The following is an 18,730-nucleotide window of genomic DNA, read 5'->3' as shown; positions in this document are numbered from 1 at the left end:
ACGGAGGCTGCCCCCTGCACCCTGGCCTCCTTGCCGTCCCCCAACCATCATCAATCCCCTCGGTACAGAATCTCATCTTGTGAACAGATCCCAGCAACGGGCTTCTGGGGTTTATTCCTCTCCTGCCTCCACTCCTTGAACAGCTTGGCAGGCCTTCAACTCCATGGATCCCAGCTGCCCACCCTCTCTGGGACTGGGTCCAACCTGCAGCTGGAGAAAACCATTTGCTCCCTCTCTGAGGCTGATGGGAACCACCTCCCATTCAGGGTCCTTGCCAGCCAGAGCTCTCTCAGTGACAAGTGACAGCAACCTAACTGGCTTCAAGGAGGAAAATTGTTTTTAATGGCTCACATGACTAAGAAGTCCAGGGTGCACAGGCGTCAGGGTCAAGGTGCTCTGAGGTCGTCTGGAGTCTCCACCTCTGAGCCTCCTGGTGCTGCCATGCTGGCTCTGTGCTCAGTCGGGATCACCCCCTGGGGTGGCAAGTGGCCTCCGTCCGCCACCAGCCTCCACTCCGCCAGCCCTGCTCCCCCAGTGTGGCCACTGCCATCCTCACCGTGACTTCTGAGAGGGCGTCTGGCTGCCACCCAGCGCCGTGGGGAAGCCAGTGATCTTGTCAGAACCCTTTCCCATGAGTCCCACTCGAAGTCCCAGGGCTCAGGTGTTTTGCCCACCCAAGTCTCGACCCTGCCTACGGGCCTATTTGGTTGACCAGGCTGGCGGTTCCCATGCCGCAATCCCACCCCTCAAAATGAGGTCAGCTGCACATACCACAGGCTGAGTAGAAATGCTTCCCCTAAAGAAAGTGAAAGTCGCTCAGTCGTGTCCAACTCTTTGCGACCCCATAGACTACACAGTCCATGGAATTCTCCAGACCAGAATACTGGAGTGGGTAGCCTTTCCCTTCTCCAGGGGATCCTCCCAACGCAGGGATCAAACCCAGGTCTCTCGCATTGCAGGCAGATTCTTTACCAGCTGAGCCACAAGGGAAGCCCCCCGTAAAGAAATCGGCTTTCTTTTCTTACACCTGGAGCGGGAACAGATGAGCAGCAGACAGGACCACGTGTTCCCAGGCTCCAGCTGCTCTGGGCCCATCCAGGCTGTCCCCCTGCCTCTGAATTCATAAAGAAGTCACACACCACCAGACAAAAACTGAATATCTCAACATCCCACCAAAACCTACTCACCTTTCCCCCTCTTGGGCTGGGGTTGGCCTCAGGCAACCCCACCTCACTCCATTAGTCGTCTTCTCCCATCCTTTCAACCACTTCAGCCTGCACTTCTGCCATCTTAAAAAACAAAACAAAACAAAACAAAACCAAGGCTTCCAGTGGTAAAGAATTTGCCTGCCAATCCAGGAGACGTGGGTTCCATCCCTGGTCTGGGAAGATCCGACATGCCATGGCACAGCTAAGCCCGTGTGCCACAACTGCTGAGCGGGAGCTCGAGGGCCCGGGAGCCACAACTACGGAAGCCCGCGTGTCCTCGAGCCCACGATCTGCAACAATAGAAGCCTCCACAATGAGAAACCTGGGCGCTGCAGCCCAAGCAGCAGTGAGGACCCAGCACAGTCCAAAATAAATAAATTAATAAAACTTTAAAAAACAAAAGCTGTTCCTCTGTCCTTATTCTGAGCCTCTGTCCTCTCCCATCTCCACTGCATGGTTCTGAGTGCTGCTTCCATTCACCTCTGAGTTTCTCACCTCCAGCTCTCCTGTCTCGTCAACCACCAACTCACCAAGGCGTTTGACAGCTGGCCTCTCCTCCTAGACGCCCCTGGGTGGGCACCACAGAAGCTCCCGGGGGCCCTCGGGCTGGCTGCTCTTCAGTCCCCTTTGGTGGGCCACCCTAGCCCTCTCCTTTCCCTGACTCTCAAGGTTCACACACCTGTCTTTAGCCCACTACATCCAAGTGCCCACCCCACGCCTCTCCTCAGTGGCCTCACAGGCACCCCAAACTCATCACAGCCAAACTTGAGGTCTTACTAAGATCCCTATTGATCTTACTTGAGATCCCTCTTCTATGTTCCCATGTCTCCACCCAAAGAAACCCAACAGTCCTTGAAGATCCCCTCCCTCCTAGTCATCAGCACTCGAGTCTACTGCTAACCCAGGCCTCCAGGCTGCCCGCAGCACTCCACACCTCCCGCCTGCCTCACCAAGCTGCTTCTCCTGGAAGACACATGTCTGCCTCGTGCGCATAGCTCCAGGGTCTGCTCAGAGTCACTGCCTGCTCACCAGCCAGCCTTCATGGGGCCCCCACCACACCACCTACCTCTGCCCCCACTGCCCCTCCTCATGTCCTTTAAGGCAAGTGGCCCAAGCTCTAGTTTCCCAGACTCATTTCTGTTACCTGTCCCTTTGCAGCAACCCAGAGTGAACAGAATGGTCTACATCAGAGAGCCAAGAAGAAGTCATTCAGAGAAGAGGAACCTACCCACGGACACACAGCACCATGAGACAGGCTGTCCCCCAGCATGACCGGCACCAGCTGGCTCAGACCCTCTGCCGCTCTGACCGGCCTTCCTTCCATTGGCACCCCTGGCCCTGCGCTGGCAGAACTGTGGCCTCCAGCCCCCCCTCTTCAGTCAGCTGCTGCCCAGCCCCCCGGGGCTCTGGGTCCCAGCTCAGCATCAGGAAGGAGGTGGAAGGAGAGAAGGAGGCCACAAACCCTGGACAAAAACCGGGACAGACGTGAGTGTTCCCTTTTGTTATTATTTTATTAATAAATTTAAGAACAGCTCTATGGTCTCTCTTCCCCCCAGAGCAACTAAAACAAACTAAAGGGGGTGTGGCCTGGGGGGCAGAGGGCGCTAGGAGTCATAATCCTCTTCTTCCTCTGCGTCAGGTGCTGAGGGGCCCGGGGGTGCTGGGGGCAGAGGCAGGGTCGAGGTGAAGGGCATGAAGGGTGTCGGGGGGCTGCAGGGGAGAAAGCAGTAAAGAAAGATCAGGCCACTCTCTGGTGCCCATCCCCACCCACTCAGCCCCACCTGGGCATCCCCGGAGCCCACTACCCTCTGTACCAACAGGGAGCAAGCCCAGAGAACGGAAGGACCCAGGGCAGGTCACACAGCCCCACCTAGCAGAAGAGGACCTTCTGAGAGTACAGTCCCCAGCCTTGAAGTCCTTCTTAGTTCTTCCCCTACCATCCCCCCAGTCTGCCATGACCAACAAAACCAAGTGGCTAGGGAGGCCAGGAGGGAGGCCAGAGTCAGTCTTGGGGTCAGTGGGCCCCTTGGTGCCACTTACCTCTGAAAGTGGGCAGGGGGGTGGCTGGCCTGGGGTGGGACCTGTGGTGTCTCCTCTTCTCCGTCACTGTCTGTATCCTCAGACTCATCCTGAGAACAAGGCAGGACTTAGAGACTAGAAGGGCAGGGCCCCATCACTGGAAAGCAGGGACAGGAGGCTGACCTCACTAACCCCAATTTACAAAGAAACCAATACAAAGGTCACAGGTGAGGGACCAGGCCCCCAGCCAGCTCATCCTGGCCTGGTATAGGGCTGCCCTGTCCACCCTATGGGCCAGAAGCCTAGGGCCTCACTCACCTCCTGCTCTGAGTCCGTCCCTGACAGCTTCTTGTCCTTGCCTTTGCTTCCCATCCCACCGTTCTTCCGGCCACTGCTGCCTGGCTTCCGGCCCCTTCGGGAAGGTACAGTACATCTGCCCACAGGTCTCCCCACTCCTTCACCACTCCCCAGCCATCCCCAAGTCCAGGGGCCTTGGCCTTCCCCACCTGGACACTGGTCCCTGGCACCCTACCTGCGGGGACCCTTGTCCCCATCCATGTGGTTGTCTTCTCCATCCCCCTGCATGTCAGGCACAGATGCCACCAGGTCCTTCAAGAAGTCAAACTGCTGCTCCAGCTCAATGCACTGTTTCCTGGAAGAAGTGGGAAGGGGTTGGCACTCGGATGAGGCCCAGACATCTGGGCCCTCAACAAGGGACAGTACGGACTCTGTGGATGTCAGGGGAATGGAACCTGGAAAATTTCCACCCCAACCCTCCCCCTTGGCCAGAACATCCTAATCCTCCTCCTCAAATCCACAGATCTCACAGCAGCCTACCAATTCCTTATCAGGGCACAGCCTCCCCCAGGCGTGTGAACTGGAGGAAGACCCCCAACTGGGCCCTCTAGGATCGGAGCCACTCACAGGTGGGATGTAGTCATGGTCTTGGCGTTTCGGGACTGGGTAACTTGGCATGCTTTCTTCAACAGAGACTCCAAGAAAAGCTCGAGCGCCCGAGCTGAGGAGGGTCAAGGAGAACGCAGGGTGGTGGCCCAGTCCACAAAAAGCGACCCCGGGGCTGCCGGGCTCCCCCACTCCCCCATCCCGACAGCTCCCGACAGGATACAGATGATGACAGGCACGGCCGCCGCCACCTTCCCAATCTCTTCATCCGTCTGCATGATCTTCTTGATTCGTGCCTGGGGAGGGGGCAGACAGCTCGGACCCCGTAGCCTCCGTCCCAGAAAGGGTGCTTAAGCCGGGCAGAGAGAGGGAGCATCCCGGGAGAAAGGGGGCGGGGGGCACCCACGCTGGAAGGGCACGGAAGGGGGCGGGGCGTACGGGGCCCCGAACACGGCGATGCGCCCGCCTCCCTAGTCCGGCCTGGGCCGGAGCTTCCCGAGAGCCCGGCCCGTTCCTCTGGGGCCCGCTCACGTGCTCACCGGCGGGAACCGCGCGTTGTACTTCTTCTTCTTGCTCGGCATCTCGGGGCCTCTCCCGCCGCGCCGGACCCAGCGCCGCCGCCCGCAGCCTCCCGGCACCCGGGCCTGCTCTTAGCCCGTCCGCCGCGGTTCCCCCGGGTCCTGGTGCCGCCGGCTCCGCCCCCAACGCTTCCTACAGGGTCCTAGCGCCGCCGGTCAGGACGCCGCCGGCAGGGCCCGAGCGCCCTCCCCCTTAGAGCCTCCCGGGCTTTGCGCGTCCGTCCGGGGCGGAACCGCCACTCCCGCCCGCCCCCAAGACCTGAAGAGCGAACGTTAGCTCCGCCCCCCAAGGCCCGCCCCTCCTCGCCTTCCCTGATGGCCCCGCCCCCATGGCCCCGCCCCTTCCCGGCCCCGCCCTGTGCTGCGTTTGTCTATAAAGTTCTTGTTGAGGCGCCGGGGTACTAAGATGGCGGCGGCGGCGGCAGCCGTGGCGGGGGCGGGGCGCGGCGGTGGCAGCGGCGCAGATCCCCGGCAGGAACGGAGCCGGGCCCGGGGCTGGCCCGGCGCCGAGCGCAGCGAAGGCCGGAGGTGACGCTGGGGTTGGCGGGAGGGGGCAGGACGGGGGCGCAGCTCGGGCCGTGGGCACTAATGGCGGCGGGCGCGGCGGGGCGGGAGGCAGGCTCTCCTGCAGCCTCTATCCAGCCGGGGTTCGAGTCCAGGCACCGCCCCGTTGGTCTCGGATCGGACACTGCCCGTTTCTCGCCTCAGTGCCCTCGTCTTTAAGTAGGTTGGATAACGCTCGCCCGGAGGCCTGGCCCCATGGGCCCTGCCTCGGTGCGGCGAGGACGTGTGCTTTGCCTCCCTCCATTAAATCCCAGCGCCCGGGAGAGCGGCCAGGCTCTGGCAGGGCCAGGAGGCGTAGCTGGGCCGGCGGTTCCCGCATTTGAATTGCCGTTTCGGCCCTATCACTCACTGAAGGTGTGACCTGCAGTGAGCCCCTTCTCTCTGAGCTTCGGTTTCCTCGTTTGTAGGTCAAGGAGAGCAGTAATAACACTAACTACATTTATATAGCTTTTGTTCCACCTCAGGCGGTTAATTCTGCACAACTGCTTGAGGCAGTAACAAGTTGTTATCCATTGTGGAGACGCGGCAGCCGAGGCCCAGGCCCACACCGTTCAGTTCAGTGCCTGGCACCCCCTGCTGCTGCTGCTGCTGCTGCTGCTGCTGCTGCTAAGTCGCTCCAGTCGTGTCCGACTCTGTGCGACCCCATAGACGTCAGCCCAACAGGCTCCCCCGTCCCTGGGATTCTCCAGGCAAGAACACTGGAGTGGGTTGCCATTTCCTTCTCCAGTGCATGAAAGTGAAAAGTGAAAGTGAAGTCGCTCAGTCGTGTCCGACTCTTAGTGACCCGTGGACTGTAGCCTACCAGGCTCCTCCATCCATGGGATTCTCCAGGCAAGAGTACTGGAGTGGGGTGCCATCGCCTTCTCCCTGGCACCCCCTAGGACTCAGCAAGTTGAGTCTGTCCCGGCCCTGCCCTGATTCGGTTCCCTCCCGCAGGATGGAACCAGGTGAGGAGCTGGAGGAAGAGGACTCTCCAGGTGGTCGTGAAGATGGCTTCACTGCTGAGCACCTGGCTGCAGAGGCCATGGCAGCCGACATGGACCCCTGGCTGGTGTTTGATGCCCGCATGACACCTGCCACAGAGCTGGATGCCTGGTTGGCCAAGTACCCGCCGTCCCAAGTTACCCGCTATGGGGACCCTGGCTCGCCCAACTCTGAGCCCGTGGGCTGGATTGCAGTGTATGGGCAGGGCTACATCCCCAACTCGGGTGATGTGCAGGGCCTACAGGCCGCCTGGGAAGCTCTGCAGACCAGCGGGCGGCCCATAACGCCTGGTACCCTGCGCCAGCTGGCCATCACCCACCAAGTGCTCTCTGGCAAATGGCTGATACACCTGGCACCTGGCTTCAAGCTGGACCACGCCTGGGCTGGCATTGCTCGGGCTGTGGTTGAGGGCCGGCTGCAGGTGGCCAAGGTGAGCCCACGGGCCAAGGAGGGGGGGCGGCAGGTCATCTGCGTTTATACGGACGACTTCACGGACCGCTTGGGTGTTCTGGAGGCAGATGCAGCCATCCGTGCGGCAGGCGTGAAGTGTCTGCTTACCTACAAGCCTGACGTCTACACCTACCTGGGCATCTACCGGGCCAACCGCTGGCACCTCTGCCCCACTCTCTATGAGAGCCGTTTCCAGCTGGGGGGCAGTGCCCGTGGCTCCCGTGTGCTGGACCGTGCCAACAATGTGGAACTGACCTAATAGGGCCAAATGAGGGAGATGGCCATTGCCCCCACTACTGGGGCTGGAGCCTCCGCCTGTCTTCCCTCTCCTTGTCCCATGGAGGTCGAGCCCCTCCAGCTCTGAGGACTGGGTCACTCGGGAACTGCCTGCATCTTCGATCCCTTTGAACTTCTGTCCTGTGTTTGGGCTGACTCCAGTCCCTGCTGGCTGGAGGCAATGGCTCCGTGAGGGCTGGACCCTCAGCCTCTCTTCGCTGCTGCCTCCCCTCGGTCATCCAGAACCACAGGCGGGGTGCAGACGCCAGCAGGAGAACCTTCCTTGGCCACCCTCATCCCTGGCTGCACCTCCCCCTCCTCCTGCTTCCTCCTTTTCTCTTCCTCTTTCACAAGAGAGAAAACTAGTGCTTCCAATCCCTCTCCTCGGGGCCTTCACAGTGCAGGGGGCAGAGGTCCTGCGGGCCTGAGCATGCCATTTTGTTGGCGGAGAGTGGGTAATTGCTCCCACTCTGCCCCCAGCACAGAAGGGGGATGCCAGGGCCAAGGACACAGGGCCTGTCCCTGCCACCTCACAGCCGACACCACCTTCTTCCTTTCTTTGGCTCCCTTGTCACACGCGTACTTCTGGCATTTCAATAAACCCAGCCTGGGTCTGTGTCTTGAGTGTTTTTTACAATACTGTGTTGGTGGTTACCTGCATTGGTTGGCGGAGAGAGGCAGGGCCAGGAGAGACTGCCCCCTGTGTCCTGATTGCCTTCAACCGCCAAGCTGGGAATGTCTCTGAGAGCCTCTTCAAAGTCAGTCCTGTCTCACCTCCATCCCAGGAATCACAATCAGTTGTTCAGTGATTTCCCATAAATTCAAGGACTTGGCCCAGTAAAGTCTGAGGGACTGCTGCTAGCCCACAGGGTGTGTTCGTGCCCGTTAAGAGAAAGGTACCTCCTTGGTTCTGCCCTGCTTCTCCACCAGGGCACATGGTCCAGTGAGTAGAGGGTGGGTTGGGTTTCGACCCACTTGGCTGAAATATCCTTGTGCAGTGAACCTTTCCCATTAGAAAAAGGTACCTCCTTGGTCCTGCCCTGCTTTTCCACCAGGACACACGGTACGGTGAGTAGGGGTTGAATTGGGTTTCTACCCGCTTGGCTGAAATATCCTTGTGCAGTACTCAATCTTAAAAAGCCTTCTAAGTCTTCCCATTTATACTCACCTCCTACCACCCAGACCATCAGAGGCCACCAGTTTGCAAGGCACTTCCATGTAGACTATTTAATTCTCACAACCCATCAGAAGATTTTGGCTCAATTTATAGTCAAGAAAATAGAGACCGAGGGGAAGAGAGTTACCTGAGTCATGGGCAGAGAGAGTTAAAAGACTTGTGCCCCAGGAACTTTTCTGGTGGTCCAGTGGTTAAGACTCCACCTTCAATACAGGAGACATGGGTTCAATCCTTAGTTGGGAAACTTAAGATCCAGTGTGCCATGGGGCACCGCAACTAGAGAACCCACGTGGTACATCTAAGATCCAGCCAACACAACTAAAAATAAGTAAATATTTTGTAAAAAGTCAACCTAGTCCTCACCAGGCTGATGGGGGTCTCCAGCCTCACCTGCAGTGAGCTCTTTACAACGCAGCTGGCACGTTCACTCACATTGATCTTCCTGGGCCATGCCCTCTGCTGAGGCTGCAACAGCTTCTGGAAGCTTGGCTCCGCACCCCTGGCCACAGCCCTGGTCCTGGCCTTGGCCTTGGTCGGAGGCCAGGGCGTCTGGCAGGGAGCCCCTAGGGATACGGCTCTCGTGCTGGAACTGACTCATCCTCCAGCAGCCTCATCGAATTGGAATTTGGAGCAGGGGAGCGGAGATGCCACCAGGCTGACTGGGTGGAAGTAGGTGAGTCATGCTGGCTCGGCCCCCTTCCCAGCTTCCTCCGCCCTGAGCTGAGTCCCCCTCGGCCCAACCCTGGGAAGTCCCCAGCGCTGAGTGGTCTCCAGGTCGGAGCCCCATGCCCTGCCTCCCTCAGACAATTAGTGTCTTGCACTTGCCCAAACTGAGCCAAGGCTTGGGGGGCTCCTGACTAGGCCTTCGTGGGTCCCACAAAGATGCGCAAGTGATACCAATATCACCTGGTTCTTCTTCCACAATTAAGCATTTCACACAGTCCCTGTGCTCCCTCATGGCTCCGCTTTAGCCCTTTCCGCACTCTTTCCCCCAAACCATTGCCACTTGCCCCATTCTCCCCTCTACCCTATTGCCAGCTGTCCTGCAGAGCAGCCTCTGTCCACTGTCCGCTCCCCAAAGCCCATCTGTGACCCCCCCACAGCCTATGACTTGAGTCCACTCTTGACCCCGTTATAACCTAGCTGCCCGCCCCCAGCTTCCCTCAGTCTCCCCTTTCTGCCCATGTTCGCCATGCTGGAGCCAACTGGCTGTCTCTTCACCCCCTGGCACACAGCGCTGGACCTCAGGCTCTTCCTTCTGCTTGAACAACCTGTTTTGCACCAAGGATCGAATGGTTCCTTATGTAATCACTGTCTGTCTCTCGCTAGCCCCCCAGACTCTGTGCTCCGTGAAGGCAGGAACAATGCCTAAATCTGAGCCCTATCCCCAGAGAGCCTTGCGCAGTGTGTGGCCAGAGCAACCTTTTCATATATTATTGAATGAACGAACGACTCAAACCCATCCCCTACCGGTACCTCCAGCCTCACCTCCTCCACTCCGTGCTTGACGACTCCTTGTTCCAGAATTGGGAGTTGCTGGCGCTTGTGGTTCTCTTGCTCACACGCTGGCTTTCCCCGCTTTGGTGCCCTTTTCTCAGGCTGTTGCTTCTGCCTGGTAGGCCTGACCCTCGCCTGCCTCCCTGGCTGACCCCAGATCTCAGAGGCAGATCTCATCCTCTCAGAGGCTCCCCTCCCTCATCCACCTGCTCCCCAGTTTCCCATAATGCTCACTCACCTGTGGCGCTCCTCTGGGCATCTGAAGCCCCTCAAGGACAGTGGCTGCACTTTATCCCCAGGGTGTCCCCACCTGTCCCCAGGTGTCCTAGCTAAGTGCCCAAAAAAACTGAATAAATGAGTGACTGACTGAAAGTCACTCTCTGTGTGTGGGCCTCAAATTCCTCATTCTGTTCATAACAAGAGCCAGGCACTGTGCTAAGTATGTCCCTATGTTTCTCATCCAAGCCTTGCTCAGCTCTGTAAAAACAGGTCCAGAGAGGTTCACTAATTGGTTCAAGGCTACAAAGTTCAGTATGTGAATCCAAGTTATCCAACTCCAGGCCTCCCAGGTGGTGCTAGTGGTAAAGAATCTACCTGACAACGAAGGAGACGCAAGAGACACAGGTTCTATCCCTGGGTCAGGAAGATCCCCTGGAGTAGGAAATGGCACCCCACTCTATATTCTTGCCTGGAAAATTCCATGGGCAGAAGAGCCTGGTGGGCTACAATCTTGGGGCCACAGAGTAGGAAGCAACAGAGCACACATCCAACGCCAGAGTGCCCAATGTATTGCTGAGCCCCTACTATACGAAAGTGCTGTTGGGGAGAAGGGACGCACTGCAAAGATAAACAAGACCCAGCAAGGACTTAGAATCTGATGTGTAAAGCACATAGGTTTGGTCCTCTGAACCACCTGAGAGAGGCTGGGCCAAGACTAAGATTCCCATTTTACTGATGGAGAAACTGAGGCCCAGGGAGTATAGTGACCAAGCCTACTGAGCAGGAAGGATCTACCTGCCTACAGTGGGGACTGCTCCTCTGCCAGGAGCAGCAACAGCAGCTCCCCTGAGTGGGACCCCCTGCTCAGGCTGGCAGGGGCTTCTGCCCTGTTTGGCTGGGCCCTTCCTCTACGGGACTCAGGAAGCAGCCCAGACCCGGGGCAGGTTAGGCTGGGTAAACTTGGACAGGCCCTGTGCTCTGCTCCCTTTTATGAAACCACAGAAGGACAACTGAGCCAGGAAAAGGATGACATCCCCACTCCACCTACTCCCAGTCCCACCACGGCGAACCCCCAGCCCTGGAGAGAGGGTTCCAGAGGGACTGGGCTGTGAGTGAGGGGGCCCTGTCGACCCCTGATTCCGGCTGGGCCTAAGGGCTGAACCTGGAAGGACAGGAAACAGCTGAGTCGGGAGAAAGCTTCAGCCAGAGCTTTGGCGAGGTTCTGGGGATTTTCCCAGAAGGGCAACTGTGCCCCACTCCCGCCCACTGGGAGGGGCCCTGGCAGGGACCCGGCTTGGGTCACACAGCTGATTCATCTGAAGAGGGAAACTCCCCATTTTCTCTGACTGGCCTCCCCCAGATGCTGAGGGGTAACCCAAGGGCATCTAGCCCAGAAACCCACCAAACCCATCTTTCCTTGATTATTGGCCTCCCAGCAGGACTTGAAAACCACCCAGGGACACAGTTGGGCAGGGCAACAGGGCCCCGGGGCAGCTTCCTAGGAAATAATAACGGAGACTGCAACCAGAGCAACACGCGGACGAAGGGCTCCTCAGGTGTCCCCCCTCACCCATTTTTCAGATGAGAAAACTGAGGCTCCCAGAGCAAACACGCACGCAGCTCTGCTCTGCTCCAGGCACTGCTCTAAGCAATGTGTACACATTCACTCTTTTCAGCCCTCGTTTTCCTGAGGTGTAAACTGAGCAGAAAGAGGTTAAGTCACTTGGCCACAGTCAAGGCTGAAAACGGTCCGGAGGCTCTCCACAACTCCCAAGAGCCCTGCACACACCCCCTGAGGCGGGGCGCTCTCCCCCGATCCCTGAGCAGAGGCCTCCCTGGGGTGAAGTCTGGAAGGATTTCTGGAGACCTTCTACCCTCAGGTCCCAGCTCAGGCCCCTGGAAACCCTTGAGAACAGGCAGGTCATGCATGGGGCCCTGGTTCCTCCCAGGCCAAAGGGAGAGAGAGCTGGCTCCTGCAGAGAAAACTCATCGGAACCCGCAGAGGTCGGGAGAGAGCAGCGAGGAATTCCCGCCAAAATCTGCCTCTGGAGGCTTTGACTCAATTCCAAACCCCAATCCTTTCCTCCCGAGTCAGAGCCTCCTTTCCTGTCTGCCTCCCCCCTCCCTGACCCCACACACACACTCACGCACGTACACACAGGCACACTTGTACACACAGGCACACTCTGCATGCAGAGAGTCTGGCCTCCAGGCCCTGGCCCCAGTGGGCCCTTCTCCCTCTGCCCTGGGCCAGAGTCCCCCTGGGGGCTGGAGGGGAGCTGAGAACGTGGCTCTGGGAAGCGTGGCCCAGAGAGGGCTCCATGCAGACAGCCTCTGCCTCATCTGGACGCACTCACGGGCAGGATGACTCACCCCCTCGCCCCCCATGACTCAGTTTACACTGGTGCCCTGAGGTCCTCTCAGGGAGGGTTTAGCGTTTACTAGGCCCAGCCCAGGCCTGCCAGCCTTTCATCCCAGGATAAGAGTTTCATCCCTGGGCTGGCCCGTAGCCGAGGCTGGCACCCAGAGCCCGGGGGTGGGGGGACGCCTCAGCCTAGAAGGGTAGGAGAGTCCAAGAACTCTGTGACAGGCCCTAACCGCCCCAGGCCTGGGACTACAAGGGACTGGAGCTACTCTAAGAAACCTAAGGGGCCAAGCTGAGCGGGTAGAGCCTTGTGGGCTCCAACAGCAGAGCCCCCGGTGTCCGGCATTCAGAGGAAACTGTCCACGTGACACAAAATACAACAGCAAGAGGACTTCCCTGGTGGCCCAGCAGTTAAGGACTCCACGCTTCTACTGCAGGCGGCTCGGGTGCTATCCCTGGTGGGGGAGCTAAGATCCCACATAACTGGAGCCAAATAAACAAAACATAAAACAACAACCAACAGGGTGTAGAGCAGTTTAACTTTTGGGTAAAAGATACTCAAGAGACTGCTTACAACATGGAGGGATGCTTTTCCCTGTAAACGCTTGGGTGATTTCTGGATCTTTAAGTGTGTAAATGTATTTCCTAGTTGAAAAACAAATGCAATGAAAGTTTCAAAACATAAGGTAAAGTAAAAAACAAAAAATCGAGTTTTAAAATATTTTTTCTCTTGCACACACATGTACACACACACACACAGAACAAGAGATAAGGAGAATCCCCCAAACATAAAATTCTTAAAAATTATTCTGAGATTAAAAACACATAATAGCCTGCATTATGGTGGCGGTGTTGAAGAAGACTCTTGAGAGTCCCTTGGACAGCAAGGAGATCCAACCAGTCCATCCTAAAGGAAATCAGTCCTAAATATTCATTGGAAGGACTGATGCTGAAGGTGAAACTCCAATACTCTGGCCACCTGATGCGAAGAACTGACTCATTGGAAAAGACCCTGATGTGGGAAAGTTTGAAGGCGGAAGGAGAAGGGCTACAGGGGATGAGATGGTTGGATGGCATCACTGACTCTATGGACATGAGTTTGAGTAAGTTCTGGGAGTTGGTGACAGACAGGGAAGCCTGGCATACTGCAGTCCATGGGGTCACAAAGAGTCAGACACAACTGAGCGACTGAACTGAACTGAATAGCCTGCATAGTGCTCTGTTGCATGAGGGATTAATCTGGGTTAAGGACTCGAGGAAATCCTCCTGAGGAAGTGGAGGGGAAACTGACACCTTCAGGATGAGAACTGGCCAGGCAAGGGGGTGAGGGCGGGCATCCTGGGCAGAGGGAACAGCCTGTCGCCATGTTCAGGATTCTGGCTTCTTTCAGTGTCCAATCTATGAATCTGAGGGATTCATTTACACTGTTGGGTCAAGCAGTAGCTTGGTCTTTTCCATTACTGTGTAGTATTCTATTGCATAACTATCCCATATTGCATAACTATCAAGGGACAGACTAACAGGGCAGTGAGGAGCTCAGGCTCTGAAGACTGACTGCTTACATTCACAGCCTGGCTCCACCATTTCCTTGCTGTGCAGTTTTTAGCAATCTGCTTAATTTCTCTATGCCTCCATTCCCTAATCTGTAAAATGAGTGTACATTTTCACCTTTCTCCACAGGATGGTTGTGAGCATTAATGAATTACTTTGAGTAGTGGCTGGTTTATAAGAGATACCAGGAGAAGTAAATGGCAACCCATTCCAGTATTCTTGCCTGGAAAATCCCATGGAGAGAGGAGCCTGGTGGGCTACAGTCCATGGGGTTGCAAAGAGTCGGACACAACTGAGAGACTAAACAACGACATACATGGGTGTGAGACACTAGTGTGTGACTCTCTTGACCCTTCGAGCCCCTCAATCAACACACAAACTAAAACAACACAGAATATGTCAAACATCTGGACCCTACATCTTTCCAGACCCCAGACCCTCCTAAGAAGCAATTTGAAAGGTTGGCTTGGAAAGGTCCAAGTCTGAGGGCGAAGTGGTCAGAACTATGAAAAATTCTTCTGTGAATATTGTCAGGGTTTTAACAATTCCTCAGGGGACTTCCTCAGGGTGTTTAGGACTTGCCACTTTCACTGCCAGGGACCCAGGTTCGATCCCTGGTTGGGACACTAAGATCTCACAAGCCAGAAGCCCAACAATAAGTAGATAAAAATAAAATAGAAAATCCCTCGGGCTGCCGGGTGGGAAGTGGAGGGATGGGAGCAAGCTGGAGGCTGTGGGTAGTATCCAGGTTAGACAGGATGGGGCCAGGCCCAAGGGGAAGAAATCTTTGTGGATGTGAACTGAAGTGTCACCTCTAGGTGTAGGGAGACTGGAACCTATTGCTGGTGGGATGGGAACTGTTGGAGAGAATCAAGGCCTATCGAGTACCCTGTGACCCGCAGTTCCACCCCTGGGCTCACAGCCAGGATAAGTTAGTGCAATTGGCCATGGAAGGATGTATTGAGAATGTACAGACTTCCTGGTGATCCAGTGGTGAGGACTCCACACTACCACTGCAGGGGACGTGGGTTCGATCCCTGATCAGGGAACTAAGATCACGCATGAGTTTGGGCATGACTTCAAAATAAAAAAGAATGCTCACAGAAGTCTTATTCATAAAAGCCCAAACTCAGAAAGCCCTCAATATCAGCAGAAGGAGAATGGAGAGAAGGACTATGGGATAGTTATGCAATAGAATACTACACAGTAATGGAAAAGATCAAGCTACTGCTTGACCCAACAATGTAAATGAATCCCTCAGATTCATAGATTGGACACTGGAAGCATGAGCAATGAAAGGAAAAACAGATAAATTGGACTTAAAATTATAAAACCTTTTGTGTATCAAAGTACATCATGAGGAACGTGAAAAGACAACCTACAGAATGGGTGAAAATATTTGCAAATCATGTATCTGATAAGTGTTTGGTAGCCAGAATAAACAAAGGACTCATATAATTCAACAACAAAAAGAAAAAAGAAAATTAAAAATAGCAAAGGATCTAAGTAGACATTTGTCCAAAAAATATATATACAAATGGCCAAGAAGCATATGAAACGATGTTCACTGGTCATTAAGGAACACGAGTGGCTGTTAAGAAAATGAAAATCAAGACACAATAAGATACCACCACTTCACACACTCTAGGATGTATTTTAAATACAGACAATAATATGTTGGCAAGAATGCAGAAAAATTAGAACCCTCAGGCACTGCTGGTAAGAATGTAAAATGGTACAAGCATTTTGTAAAACACTGAGACTGTTCCTCACAAGATTACCCAGAAAATTACCATTGTTGTTATTCAGTCAGTAAGTTGTGTCTGACTCTTTGAAACTCCATGGACTGCAGCACACCAGACTTCCCTGTCCTTTACTATCTCCTGGAGTTTGCTCAAATTCATATCCATTAAGTTGGTGATGCTATCTAACCATCTCATCCTCTGTCGTCCCCTTCTCTTCCTGCCTTCGATCTTTCCCAGCATCAGGGTCTTTTCCAATGAATCAGCTCTTCGTATCAGGTGGCCAAAGTACTGGAGCTTCAGCTTCAGCATCAGTCCTTCCAATGAATATTCAGGATTGATTGCTTTTAGGATTGACTGGTCTGACCCCCTTGCTTCCCAAGGGACTCTCAAGAGTCTTCTCCAACACTACAATTAGAAAGCACCAGTTCTTCAGTGCTCGGACTTCTTTATGTCCAACTCTCATATCCATAATGACTACTGGAAAAACCGTAGCTTTGACCATATGCACCTTTGTCGGCAAAGCGATGTCTGCTTTTTAATACGTTGTCTAAGTTTGTCATAGCTTTCCTTCCAAGGAGCAAATATCTTTTAATTTCATGGCTACAGTCACCATCTGCAGTGATTTTGGGAGCCCAAGAAAATAAAATCTGTCAAGCTTCTACTTTTTCCCCTTTAGTTCACCAGGAAGTAATGGAACCAGATGCCATGGTCTTAGTGTTTTGAATGTTGAGTTTTAAGCCAGCTTTTCCACTCTCCTCTTTCACCCTCATCAAGAAGCTCTTCAATTCCTCTTCACTTTCTGCCATTAGAATGGTATCATCTGCATATCTGAGGTTATTGGTATTTCTCCCGGCAATCTTGATTCCAGCCTGTGCTTTATCCAGTCTGGCATTTTCCATGATGTACTCTGCATGTAAGTTAAATAAACGGATGACAATATGCAGCCTGGTCATACTCCTTTCCCAATTTTGAACCAGTCAGTTGTTCCATGTAAGGTTCTAACTGTAGCTTCTTGACCCACATACAGGTTTCTCAGGAGACAAGTAAGGTGGTCTGGTATTTCCATCTCTTTAAGAATTTTCCACAGTTTGTTGTGATCCATACAGTTACCATATGACCCAGAAATTCCACTGTTAGGTATATTCCCAAGATAAATGGAAACATATGTCCACACGAAAGTTTGTACACAAATGTCCATAGAAGCATTATTCATAATAGCCAGAAAGTAAAAACAACCCAATACCATCAACTGATGAATTAATAAATGGTGGTATAGCCATGTAATAGGTTATTATTCAGCCATAAAAAGGAGTGAAGTGCTGATATAGCCTATAATATTGATGAGCCTGGAAAACATTATGCTAAGTAAAAGAAACCAGACACAAAAGGTCACAAACTGTATAATTTCTTTTATATGAAGTGTCCAGAACAGGCAAATCTGTAGCGATAGACAGCAGATTAGTGTTTACCAGAGGATGGGAGCATGGTTACCAGGGAATTGGGAGCCATTACTCAATGGGCTTCTTACGTGGTTTAGCAGCGAAGAATCCACCTCCCAACGCAGGCAGACATGCAGGTAGACGCAGATGTGGGTTTGATCCCTGGGTCAGGAAGATCCCTTGGAGGAGGAAGTGGCAACCCACTCCAATATTCTTGCCTGGGGAATCCCATGAACAGAGGAGGGTGATGGACTACAGTCCATGGGGTTGCAAAGAGTCAGACATGACTGAGCGCTAGCCCTTAATGGACATGGAGTGTTTTAAATCTGGAACGATTTTAAAAGTTTTGAAACTAGAGAGGAGTGGTGGTTGCACAATCTCGTGCAGGCACAAAATCCCACTCAAGTGTATGCTTTAAAATGGATAATTGTATGTTATCTGAATTTCACCTCAATTTAAAAAAGTAAACTTCAGTGTAAGAAGTGAATGGAAACTGGAAAACATAAACATCACCTCAGTGCCCTGGGGACACTGACAGAACCTACTGGATGCGGAACAGTCTCATCCACTACCTCCTTTTGCCTTACTGCAGCCCCAGGAGGTGGGGACTGTCTGGGGCTCAGAGAGGGAAATTGATCGAGCCAGGCTCACACAGCTGCCAAAGGACAAGGCCTGGGTCTCTCAGACCTCCCAGCCCCCAGACTCCTGAAATAGCTGTGGCCCCTTGGGATTCTCACCAGGCCTCACTGGGTGGGGGCTAGTGAGGTCAAGGGCCAGGAACGTTACTGCAGCCACGAGGCAGGAGTTAGTGACTGAGAAGCTTGGAATGTGCAGCCTCTGAAAAGACCTCCTTGTGGCTCCACCGACGGTTAGAGCAGGAAGGGACTTTCAGAGCCATGTAATCATACACACACACACACACACACACACACATACTTGAGACCTGAGCCCCTGCTCAGTCACTGTCCCAGGCTGTGTTTCTGGAGCCAGCAGACAAATGCAGTCAAGGCTGACCTTTGTTAGGCTTCCCATGTGCCACCACTGTCTGCCTCTGTCACTCTGACCTGTCCTGCTTGGGCTCAGCCAAGGATTTCAGATATCAGTGTGTGTGCGTGTGCACAAGTACCTTAGCATGTGATCAGAACCCCAAAGCTTCCACCCATGGGGCTTTTTTTCAACATGCATTTTTTGTTTCTATTTGTCAAATTCTTACTATATACTGTACGCAGCATGGGACATTATTTGATATCTATTCTCCAACAACCCTGAGATGTTTATCATTTTGTAGTTATCAGATGTTCTCAGTTCACAGATAAGAGGCTCTGAGAGATTGTGCGCCTCACCAAGATCATACAGCTGGCGAGTAGCCTAAGCAGAATTCGAACTCAGAACCCAGGTGTATGATTCCAGCACACACGTTCTTTTCCATGAATCACACTGCCTCTCCCCCCCACTTATGCACACATGCGTGCACATACGCATGCATGCACACTCACACACACATACACACACCCATGTATTTCTCATTCTGGTAAACTGCTGGTGGTTTCTTTTCTTTTTAGACAATGACACTGAGTAGGATAAGGAAAAGGGAGAGGCAGCAGATTGGTAACCACCTTCTGAGTGCGCCTCACTTTACAGCTTACAAAGCACTTTCACATTTGGTGATCTCATTTGATCCCACAGCCGCCCCATGAGGTCAGCAGGAGGCTCAATTATTCCCACTGGGAGCAGGACTCAGAAGGAAGGTGACTT

General features: G+C 54.0%; 2 protein-coding genes across 3 annotated transcripts; one reads left to right on the top strand and one right to left on the bottom strand.

The window, feature by feature from the left end:
* Positions 1 to 2,700: 2,700 nt before the first annotated feature.
* Positions 2,701 to 4,843, bottom strand: DRAP1 (DR1 associated protein 1). Its single transcript, XM_004019684.5, has 7 exons — positions 4,670 to 4,843; positions 4,354 to 4,426; positions 4,152 to 4,245; positions 3,760 to 3,879; positions 3,546 to 3,639; positions 3,249 to 3,337; positions 2,701 to 2,918 (listed from the first exon to the last, which is right to left on the bottom strand). The coding sequence occupies exons 1-7, from the start codon at positions 4,709 to 4,711 to the stop codon at positions 2,813 to 2,815; spliced, it is 618 nt and encodes a 205-aa protein (XP_004019733.1). The 5' UTR covers positions 4,712 to 4,843; the 3' UTR covers positions 2,701 to 2,812.
* A 249-nt stretch (positions 4,844 to 5,092) lies between these two features.
* C21H11orf68 (chromosome 21 C11orf68 homolog) lies at positions 5,093 to 7,600 on the top strand. Of its 2 annotated transcripts, XM_042238425.1 has the most exons (3): positions 5,093 to 5,236; positions 5,720 to 5,961; positions 6,209 to 7,600. In XM_042238425.1, the coding sequence occupies exon 3, from the start codon at positions 6,210 to 6,212 to the stop codon at positions 6,963 to 6,965; it is 756 nt and encodes a 251-aa protein (XP_042094359.1). In that variant the 5' UTR covers positions 5,093 to 5,236; positions 5,720 to 5,961; position 6,209; the 3' UTR covers positions 6,966 to 7,600. The 2 variants fall into 2 exon arrangements, with proteins under 2 accessions (XP_042094359.1, XP_027815361.2); XM_027959560.2 differs by lacking the exon at positions 5,720 to 5,961.
* Positions 7,601 to 18,730: the final 11,130 nt, after the last annotated feature.

Source organism: Ovis aries, chromosome 21, assembly GCF_016772045.2.
Source record: "Ovis aries strain OAR_USU_Benz2616 breed Rambouillet chromosome 21, ARS-UI_Ramb_v3.0, whole genome shotgun sequence".
Lineage (NCBI taxonomy): Eukaryota > Metazoa > Chordata > Mammalia > Artiodactyla > Bovidae > Ovis > Ovis aries.
This window is presented reverse-complemented; position numbering and strand designations above follow the sequence as displayed.

Coding starts and splice junctions, on each gene's coding strand:
- DRAP1 (XM_004019684.5), bottom strand. CDS start 4,711: ATGCCGAGCAAGAAGAAGAAGTACAACGCGCGGTTCCCGCCG. Junction 3,640..3,759: donor GGGGACAAGGGTCCCCGCAG/GTAGGGTGCCAG, acceptor ACCTTCCCGAAG/GGGCCGGAAGCCAGGCAGCA. Junction 2,919..3,248: donor CCCCCTGCCCACTTTCAGAG/GTAAGTGGCACC, acceptor TCTCCCCTGCAG/CCCCCCGACACCCTTCATGC.
- C21H11orf68 (XM_027959560.2), top strand. CDS start 5,115: ATGGCGGCGGCGGCGGCAGCCGTGGCGGGGGCGGGGCGCGGCGGTGGC. Junction 5,237..6,208: donor GAGCGCAGCGAAGGCCGGAG/GTGACGCTGGGG, acceptor TCCCTCCCGCAG/GATGGAACCAGGTGAGGAGC.